This window comes from Tigriopus californicus, chromosome 5 (genome assembly GCF_007210705.1).
Source record: "Tigriopus californicus strain San Diego chromosome 5, Tcal_SD_v2.1, whole genome shotgun sequence".
Taxonomy (NCBI): Eukaryota; Metazoa; Arthropoda; class Copepoda; order Harpacticoida; family Harpacticidae; genus Tigriopus; species Tigriopus californicus.
This window is the reverse complement of record NC_081444.1, coordinates 290,408-300,823: the sequence shown is the minus strand read 5'-3', so window position 1 is coordinate 300,823 and position 10,416 is coordinate 290,408. Positions and strand designations below refer to the sequence as shown.

At 43.0% G+C, this 10,416-nt stretch overlaps 1 protein-coding gene across 1 annotated transcript; it reads left to right on the top strand.

The window, feature by feature from the left end:
- The first annotated feature begins 3,868 nt into the window (after positions 1 to 3,868).
- On the top strand, positions 3,869 to 7,301 carry LOC131880547 (von Willebrand factor A domain-containing protein 5A-like). The gene is made up of 2 exons (XM_059227211.1): positions 3,869 to 6,409; positions 6,488 to 7,301. Exons 1-2 carry the CDS (start codon positions 4,427 to 4,429, stop codon positions 7,082 to 7,084), a joined length of 2,580 nt encoding a protein of 859 aa, XP_059083194.1. The 5' UTR covers positions 3,869 to 4,426; the 3' UTR covers positions 7,085 to 7,301.
- Positions 7,302 to 10,416: the final 3,115 nt, after the last annotated feature.

The following is a 10,416-nucleotide window of genomic DNA, read 5'->3' as shown; positions in this document are numbered from 1 at the left end:
GTGACTGTCAAAAAATCACAAAAATAAAGTTTGCTCTATCTTATACATATCAAAAGCTATTCCTGGAGACCGGCATAAGTGACATAGCTCTCGTATATACACGCCTATAACCCATTCCAAACTAACCCGTGGGTAGTGTCATAGGGTTAACTAATTCAAAAACTAATATGATTCCCATACCAAGTTTTAATTTTCCACATCAATACCTTTCCCATGTCAAAATCTGTTCTCTTTTCACTATTTCCAATTTCCATAATGCTTGCGACCCTAATATATTCTTAATGACCATTGATTGTCCTTGAAGATCAATAAAACCCTGTAACCTTGTAAAGTCAGATGTTCCCCAGGGCTCCATCTTAGGGCCCCTCCTTTTTATGATATTCGTTGCCCCGCTTCAAAAGCTTGATATTACCGCCTCCCATCTCCCATCTTATACTGACGACACTGAGTTAGTTAGTTTCTGGTAAGAATGGCCAAAATTCCAGTAGTCTGGCAAAGGACCTAAATAGAATCTACTCCCTGATTACTGAGAGTAATTTATCCCTATATGGAATGAGATTTGAATGAAAAGCTCATTGTCTAATGAGGATGGGTGCGTTGGGATCGGCGAGGCTCATCAAGCTGCAATTTCCTGGATAAACTTCTGTTTTTAATCTAAGGTATTTCAATTGTGATCGTTTATTTCGAGAACTGTTTTTTTGGTGGGTGACGGAATAAAATTGAAAATAACGAGGCTAAAAATCGACATGATTGGAAGCTAAAATCATCATCAAGCATTCCTTGGTCGAAATGGTCATTCTTTGACTTTGGGCTGTTGGTTGCTGGTTCCATATGCTGAAAACTATTGTAAAATTTTGGAAAGAAATCATTTGTGAGCAGTGTCTTGACCTGTGTCAAATCCGATGTTAATAGTTGAGACACGTTTCTTGTCAATGAGGCAAATGTTCGAATAGTCGTGGGGCTTCCTTCGTAACTTGAAATTGATCTTTTTGAACTTGAGTTTGACATTGCATTAACCACACAGCAAAGATAACCCAAATTTAGTCCGTCAAACCCTCCTCTTTTAGTTGTCCTATGGCCGTCAAGATACCTCAAATGGATTAGGCTGCCATATATTTATATAGTTACACTTAGCTCATTCCAGACCGCTACAAAACATGTTGTATGTTTTTCGAGCAGAAATTCTCGAGTTGCACTAACCGGATTTCCTCCCTATGCCTAGCTCGGCTTTGCTCTTTGATATATCCGAATCGTCACACTTGACATTTCCGCTCGACGTCATAAACAACACATTTTGTCGAGGTCTACTTATTACCGTGCCTGTTCTCGTTTTTTTTTGGGCCGTGTGCCGTTGCGAATAAGGGCCCGTATAACTGAGCAGAAGTTCGGATAGATAAGAGTAAATAGAAGTATATGAAATTTTACGTCAATGCATAACTAAAAGTACCTTTAATACTGATTAACCACGCTATCGACAATGATGCATTTTTAAGTACTTTAAGTGATTTAACACACTCATCTGAGCTACTTTTAAACATGTGTATTTCACAAAAGTTGTTCCTTTTGTCTCCTTGACAAAGAAAAACATATTTAAATATCTTGGCATTTGAGCAGTTAACCAAAAAATGTAACCGCCGTGCGTTGTCATGTATTGCGGCAAAATAGAGTGATAGTGTGAGTGTGAGTTTGACGTATGTGTGTAGCTTGGGTAAACTTGGAAAAATCTGACCAAGTTCGTTCGCGTTCGCTTTGACCTACTTCCCCCTCTGATATGCCAGGTACTTGGGGAGCATTAGTCGTAGTAAATTTATCAGTCCACAGCTTAAAAGCACAATAAACTTTAATTAGAAAATTAAAATGTGGATTCGCGCATCAGAATGAAAGAACAAATCCATCAAAATAATTATAACAAGCCAAATTTGGTCGCCTTGCGAGGTGAGGAGAAATAGAACCATTCGAAGAAGGTAAGTAATTGCAACCCATTGATCTAGCATCATATTAATGGTCTTTTTTTTGACTCCAATTGATTTAGTATCAGGTTCATACATTCTTACATGGTACTTTGTTTTGGATCATTGTTTCCATCAATCCAAGGCCCACTTCGCTCATCTAGTTGGTACAGTTCAAACCCGCAAGATAACAATGAATGCAATATATTGCTGTTGATTAAAATCGTTGTTGTTAAATAAAATCATTACACAGCACTTTTAGCTCTTGCATGAGTGCAAGGAAATTTGATTGCGCTTGTCAATTTCCCAAATTGATACATCAGTGAAAAGTAAAACTAAAAGCAAGAGGTTTTCCACATTCTGTAAAATTCATCAATTCTTTCAAAATGAAGTTTACGGTCGGAAAAAAGTTCCCCACATGACAGGACAATTGGATTTCTGTAGTTTTCTGTTGAAAATATGTTTAGGTCTTGGATTAGCAAGGAAAAAAAAAATACAATAAATCAGGATGTAACATCCAGAATAATTATTAGTGCAAGTTTATTATCATGCAAAATGTACAGAAATGAGCATTTGAAATTTTAGTGTTCTGAGTAGCTATGTTTGATGAGAACTGCAGTAATCCAAATCATTGATGAAATTTACCGACCGTGCAATAGTTTTAATATTTCAGAGGTATGATGAATGAAAGTAAGCCCCTTTTTATTTAAACTCGTACAGCACGCAGTAGTACCAACAATTCAATACTTTGACGAGTAACAGCACGACTATTTCATAAACAATGATCCTGATGCCTTACTTTTTGAGGTGAGTTGTTACTTCCAAATAATGGAAGACTTTTTTCAGTTATTCCTCAACTTCTTTGCCAATTTTCTTAAACTTTTTATCGTTATTTTCATCACATAAGAATGATGTTATATGGCTCAAATCGTCACTTTCGAATCTGTCCTCTAGATGTTAGTATATTCTGGAATGTAGCGGGAATCCTCAGAGCTTCAAGTACGCGGGAGCTTGATTTCATGGGCACGCTTCGCACATTTCGCACATTTCGCACATTTCGCTCTCTCGATCGACCGGCTGTCTTCGTCTTTCTGTGTAATTCAGGGCTACCAGAAGGCGCAGTAAGTCAAAAAGTGGGATAATATGGTGGAAAAGAAAAAAAGCCTGTTGCAGATCAGGAAGTTTTTCCACTAATAGGAAAGGGAAGAGCTGGCCAAAAGTGGTGGAATGGAAATATGGTGCAGTAACGGTTTTTGACTTTGTTTTGTAATTTGGCAAATTTGCAGTTCTGGGGAGAGTGAGAAATCGTCGAGTTCAAGTGCACTTGAGTCTTTCATACGATTTGAGATGAATTGCCCGGGCTGGAACTTTATGGAATGGGCTGGAGTCTTTAAGAATGGACTCAAGTCCTGATTTGTCAACCAAATCTATGAACCCAAAATCTAATTTTGTCATAGTGCGAATTTGAGTTTGCCAGCCTAAAGCAGCCTTGGGCATGGGGCTGACCTTGAACAGCCATCAAGATTGTGTTCAAAATGGCACTTCAAACCAAGTAATGGACCATCTCCTGGTTAGAATTGTTGGAGGTAATTGGGATGAAGGTTGGCAAATCAGTACTGAATACTCTGCTTAAAACGTACAAATGATGCCTTGAAGGACCTTGCCATGTATGGTCTTAGGGCCTGGCCCATTCTTTTTGAAAGACATTGGCTCTGAATCTGATATATGTAGAGAGGAATACATCTCTTATAGTAAACTGCATATTTGATTCCAGGCGGAGGCTTATAGATAGCTACAAAATATAAAACATTGCTCATAGTTGTCTTTTATTTACAGGTATATTAAAATCGTCCAAATGTGGCGGAACGGCTTTTTGAACTGCTGGCAACCCTTGAGTGACTGTATGTATCTATCGGATCCGTGATCTCAAAGTCAGACTGTCAGGCGACAAGAACTGGAGAGCTACCTAGCTAGCTAGCTCGCTCCGTACTCGAGTAACGCGTCCAACAGGATGATCGAAGAGGAACGGGGAAAGGCCCACAGACTGCGAAAGGCCGCCCAAGTTCCCTGGAAATGGAGACGGAGGCCTAGAGCCCACCAGCTCACCAGTTCACCAGTTCACCAGCCCACGAACGAAGGTGCAACAAGGCAGGCCTAGCTCTATACAGCATGGTGAAATGGCCCGCTGATCATTCAGACATGATGATTCATCCACACATCCACTAGTACGGTCTTGGCGCGTGGTCACAACGTCGAATCGAGACCGACCATGAGTCAGTCAGTATCCAGTATCCAGTATCCAATGGTCATACATCAGTTGAGAATTGCAATCCACCCAATCCAGACCCCGCTGACGAACGAGTCGGATCCGTTATTCCGCCCTCAATACAACTCTTCCCCTTTCAAGGAAACGCCGCGGGATCGAATCAGGTCGGTCCACGTCCATCCATCGATCCATCCATCGATCCATCCCTAAGATGCCGTTCCTCAACCAATTGGGCAAATTGAACCATGTCGAGTGCGGTTTGGTGTATTTCTTGGACCAGCTCCATCTCAGCCATCAGGCCACCGTGCCCGTGCCCCTCAAATCCGTGGCCTTGAAGGTCCGCCTGCTGGACTTTGTGGCCCAAGTCACCGTGGAACAAGAGTACCTCAACGTGGAGAACCGACCCATCGAGGCCTTGTACTTGTTCCCCGTGGAAGAGGAGGCGGCCGTCATCGACTTCGAGGCCAAAGTCGATGGTCGTACCATCACCACCCACGTCAAGGAGAAGGACCAGGCCCGGCAGGATTACCAAGAGGCCATCGCCAACCAACAGACCGCCTTTCTGCTGGAGGAGACCAAACCCGATGTGTTCCAGATCAAAGTGGGCCACCTGAAACCCGGAGCCCAGGCTTCCGTGGCCATCAAGTACGTGGTAGAACTGCCCGTGGAAGACCTGAACAGCGTCCGGTTGAGTATTCCCACCACGATTGCACCACGTTATGTGCCCTTGAATGACTCATCAGAGGCGGCTCAGAAGCTGGCCCGGATTCCCTACACGTTTGACGCGCAAGCCCCGCTCACCATCCAAGTGGAATGCGCCTCCAAGAAGGCCATTGAGTTCCTCAAGAGCCCCTCCCATGGGATCGTGTGCCAGGCCCAGGCACGAAAGAACGGCTTGAATTTCACTCAAGCCTCACTGGCCGCCACCGTGGCCGAGATGGACCGAGATTTCATCCTCCTAGCGGGCGTGGCTGACATTCACGATCCCACCGTTTACTTGGAAGAGTCCGACGGAGACGATGGGGCTCAGGCCAAAGCGGGCATGGTGTCTTTGGTGCCTTCATTTGCTTTGATGGATCAGAAAGTGGAGCTCATTTTTTTGGTCGATCGATCCGGTTCTATGGGCGGGGGTTGGGGCAGCGTCGAAGCCGGCATTAACCAAGCCAAAAAGGCGCTCGAGCTCTTCTTGCATTCGCTCCCCGCAGATTGCTACTTTAACATTTGGAGCTTTGGCAGCAAGTTCGACGCGCTCTTTGCCCAAAGTGTGCTGTACGACGATGACACTTTGGCCCAAGCCAAGGCCCATGTCGCCACCATGGAAGCTAATTATGGGGGCACGGAGATTCTCCAACCCATCAACCAAATATTGGCCTCTCCTCCGGCTCATCCTGATCACTTGCGGCAGATTTTCGTGCTCACCGACGGTGCCGTAAGCAACGACATCCAAGTGATTGCGGCTGTGCGGGCCAACTCGACCAAGGCGCGAGTCTTTTCCCTGGGATTAGGCGCCAGTGCCTCTCGGCATTTGGTCAAAGGCATTGCCCGCAGCGGGAATGGTACGGCCGTGTTTGCCACGGCCCAGGAGGATCTGCGACCCAAAGTCCAAAGCCAGCTGAAGAATGCCCTCCAACCCGCTATCACAAATGTGGCAGTCGAATGGGTGGGCCAGGATGTGGCTCCAAGTGATAGCGTTACCGTGCCTGATCCCGTGGTGGAAACCAAAAACACCTTACTGGGCTTCATGAAATCCAAGCCCAGTCCGGGTCAAACCATACCCATTCATGGACAGTGCCCCTTCAACATCCCTCATGTCTTTGATGGAAACCGATTGTTGGTCTACCGATTGTTTGCCGAGGCGGAAAAGCCCACCAAGGTGGTGATCACAGCCAAAACTCCGAGTGGACCACTCACGGCCCAGGTCAAGATTGGCGAGGGATCCCGGATTGAGGGGGAGTTCGTCCATCAGTTGGCAGCTCGAAAACGAATCCAGGACTTGGAAGAGGACCATTCCCAACGGTTTGAACCGACTCTCAAGAAGGAGGCGATCATCCGGTTGGCTAAAAAGTACCGCTTGGCCTCGTCGCACACGAGCTTCGTGGGGATCGATTCGGCGGAAAGTGGGCGATACCTGTACGGCATGGTGACCCGTGAGATTAAGAATCAAGTGCCGCAAGGATTTGGCTCCTCTCCAGGGGTAAGGACAAGGCGGATGACAATGAAAATGAGGAGTGCCTCTCATTATGATTTATCGCATAATTCTTTGAACTTTCAGAACGCCATGATGCAACGCCGTGGTGGGCCCATCATGATGTCGTGCATGTCAGAGGCCATGAGCATAAGCGACCCTCCCATGGCAATGAGGAAGATGAAAAAGTCAGCTTCTCGAGGTCGTGGAGGTGGAGGTGGAGGCGGTTTTTCTGCAATGTCTAGTGACAATCTCATTCTCGACGCTCAATGTGGCACCTTCGGGAGTACCAAAGCTATGGATGTTGGTGCTCAGGAGATGGATGATTGTGAGGAAGAATCTGATTCTACTGATTCCGTAGACGCCATCACCACGACGAAGACGTCATCCTCCATAGAAGGAGTGATTGGCTTACAGAATGCCAAGGGTATGTTTTCGTGGGGACCAGCCATGGAGACTTTGACTCAAAAATCACAAGACGAGGTGATGAAAGCCAAACCCGTGGAGGTGGCCTCGAGCCAAGCTTGGATTACGATTGTAGCTGTAGCTTTGATTCAAAAGCAATTCGCCAATGACAAAGATCTGTGGGAGCTGGTTGTGGAGAAATCCCTGAAAATTTTGAAAAAGCAATGCCCGGAGGTCGACATTCAGGCCGCCATTCAAAAAGCCAATGCATTATTGTGATGAAATCAACTGTGATGTTCAAATGACTGCTTTAAATTCAGTATTGTGACGCGTGCCATTGGAAACAACCTATTTCTCTGTTCTGGACAATCCCACTTGAAACTGTATCGTCGATACAAAATATGAAGAAAAAAAAATTCGGTTAACTGTCTTTGTTGTTAAATTTCCTCCCAAATTTGAATTTTTCTGTCGGAAATAAAAGCTTTTAATACATAAATTTTTGATTTGGAGACTCGTTAAACTTCAGATCGAATGATTAAAACAACTGATTTGTCTTCAATCCTTCCCGCTGAGGCAAATCTGTAAGGAAAGGAGTTGTGATCTTTTTTCACCATGCTTTGTAGGGGTGCAAATTTCTCCCCGATGAAAGCCTTTTTAAGCCCCAAAAATGGCCAATAAAAGGAGTCAAACCGGCTAAGAAAATTGCTAATAAGCCAAACATGGCAAACGAGACCAAAGTTGGGACATGAGTTGGCAAATCCAATTGAACACGGAAACTTTATTGTTATTATTATTTTTTTGGCAGGGTTTCTTGAGCTTTTCCAACCGCTGTAAGGAACTAATGAAAAAAATTTTTAGTTCGTCTAGTTTTACTTTTTCATTTTTATGATAATTGGTATACCAACTTATTTGAGTTGAATGTAGGGTTGAGGTGGAATGCAACATAAAAATGTATCCAAGTTTGACTTGAAAGATGCTACTGTAAATCTATAAAACTTGTAAATCTACCAATAGTCAATGCCAAAATGTCGCAATAAAGAATAACAATAACAGTGATGAACGATAACTGAAATTTTTTTTTTTCAGTTATTTTGCTATTTTTGGTCAAAACAAGTTATTTTCTAACATTTGGAAATTTTTTGATCGAAATCCCTACGTGGGCCTCATCATGTGAAGGTAGAAGTCAGTATTCTAAGTGATCTAATTTTCCATTTACCGCTAAAAGTGTGACCAATTTGTGCGTCTTGAGGTAAAAACTTGCTTTTTTGTTTGAAATGAATTTCTGCACCTAAACTTCAAAATGTGCACTTTTTCCTTGGTGGTGAATTGGTGGTGAGTTGGTGGCAAGCATCAGTAGAGCACTTTGCAGGTTGATGTGACTAAAGTTCTGGAATTACCTAAAGGAAGAAATATTGAGTCTCAAAATCTCCCTCTAACGGCTCAAGGGTGCAAAACAGGAGTAGTTGCTTAGTTCATGTGCTTTGGTAGCATTTTTCATGATTTTCTTTGCCTTCCCTTTCCCTTTATTTTAACCATACTTTGTTGATTGGCGCATATTTGTGGATCGTTTTGTAACCATAAACTAAATTTCCAAGTCTTTTGTTGCCTAAACAAGCAATAAAAACCCAAAAAGTCCCATTGTACTGGATCCTTCATTCAGGCCATTTTGTACTTGTCTGGATTTGGTCACTGAGGGCAAGGTGACTGAAAAAAGTACAGCACTTACTTTCCCCCTTTCTTTCTCCTTCACTTTTCTCTCTCACTCCTAATGAGGTAACTTATCTGCCTTTTACAACCACTTCCAATTCGGTATTGCTGAGTTTTTTTGCTGTCTTGATTTTTGGGCCAGGTCTAGTAGGTTTTTTGACCCAAACATCAAAACAGGGATCATGCTTGGCAATCCTGGTTTGAAAATTTTTTTGGCCTGCATAATCCCATCAAAAATTCAAGTTTTCAGGGGTACCACAGTACAGTAAGAAGCTTTACTTTATGGCTCTGAGAGGTGGAAAGTTAGTTTCCACCCACTCATGAAGGGAAAGTACATTTTCATACATCAGATTTGGAGCTGAGGAACTTTGAGTGAAAGTCATACCTTGGAAACTGATTATCAGAAAAGAAAATTGCGTATGGAATAGCTGGATCTCACTTGACATGTAATTTTTTCAAGATTGGATTTCAAAAAGTCAATATGCTCAACACTCCAAACAGGTTTGCCATTCTTTGTTCTCTTGTGTGAAAATAAGCAACCTCTTACTCTTCTCTTCAAACTCAAGAGCATGAGATGACAAATGCGTTCAAGGTGTTTTGACCACATTGACTTTCTTCAAACCTCTATAAACCTCATGCATTGAATAAATGGCTATTTCAACAAAAGGCTTTTGTATGAAAACGTGCAAAGAAAAAGAAACATGAAAGTCTTTTAAAGGATCACTTATTTGCATGCTTTCAATCAGTTCTTTCTCCCCCAAAAAATCAATTAAAAACAGATATTTGGCCTCTGAACACCATGATTTTTCCGAGCTTTAATAATGCACTGGATGACCAGCTCATATCTTGCCAAAAAAATGCTGAGACATATGAGGATACTTCTTAAAATCAGGATATCATGGGGCACCTTTCATTGTAGGTGAAGAGTTCCAGGGCTGTTCATAAAAAATAAGTAAAAATATGAATCAAGGTTTTTGAAAATTTCATTTAGCAAAGCCATGCCAAAATCTTAAAACTTGACAACTATTTCGTTCTTGATGGCCCAGGTATTGTTGCCCAACCGCTCTAACACGGCCATCCAGCACTTACCCACTATAATATTTGGTACTGTCCAAAGTCAAAAAAAATGAAAAAAATATGCCTGATTCGCAAATAATCTTCTTTGATGACAAAACGTAAAACGCATATTTTGGCCGTCTCTAATCCGAGCAAAATTCATCTCTATCCGTATTGGCTACCACTCATTCCACTAGCACTATCAGACAGTTCACTTGGAGGCGTGCCATGTCGGTGTAGCCTATCCGTCTAAGTGTCGGTGTGAAACGTGTGAAAATGTTGATTCTCCTCTGTCCGAATCTCTGTCCGATCCTGGGTGTCCTCTCTGGATCCAACATCTTCTCGAGCGGTCGGAATCAGAGGCACACGATAGATAAAACGAGTCTTTGGAGACATGCTCTTCCAAGAAGAGTACATAGGAAGTAGATCTTTTTCATCCTACAACTCAACCATGACGTCATTCAATCGTTCATCGTCGAGGGCTAGTCAGAGAAATGACACTCAAGAGATTCCTGAGATTTTTTTTGCCTCCCTCGCGGCTGTCTAGTGTGTTCAAAGCCGATCGGCTTTGAACACATTTGGTTACGTGATTCTCAAAATCAAGTTCCGATTTCAAGGAGCCAGTGAGTTGATGGCTCGTCTTTCTGCTTTGTTTGGAACTGAGTAACGCAAGAGAAGTCGATCAGCCCGACACCCTGCTGCCCAACTACCAAAATGTGTTCAAAGCAAAGTCTCCAGCTTTTTGAAAACAGCTCGACTTCAGTTCACTGCAAGTACGTAGCCGATTCTTAGTGATAGAGCGAGATCTTTTTAGCGGCCCGAATATCCGGATTCAAAACCGAGTTAAA

What these genes read in the sequence shown, in the direction of transcription:
- LOC131880547 (XM_059227211.1), top strand. Translation starts at nt 4,427, where the DNA reads ATGCCGTTCCTCAACCAATTGGGCAAATTGAACCATGTCGAGTGCGGT. An exon ending in GATTTGGCTCCTCTCCAGGG is followed by an intron (nt 6,410 to 6,487) that starts GTAAGGACAAGG and finishes TTGAACTTTCAG; the next exon opens with AACGCCATGATGCAACGCCG.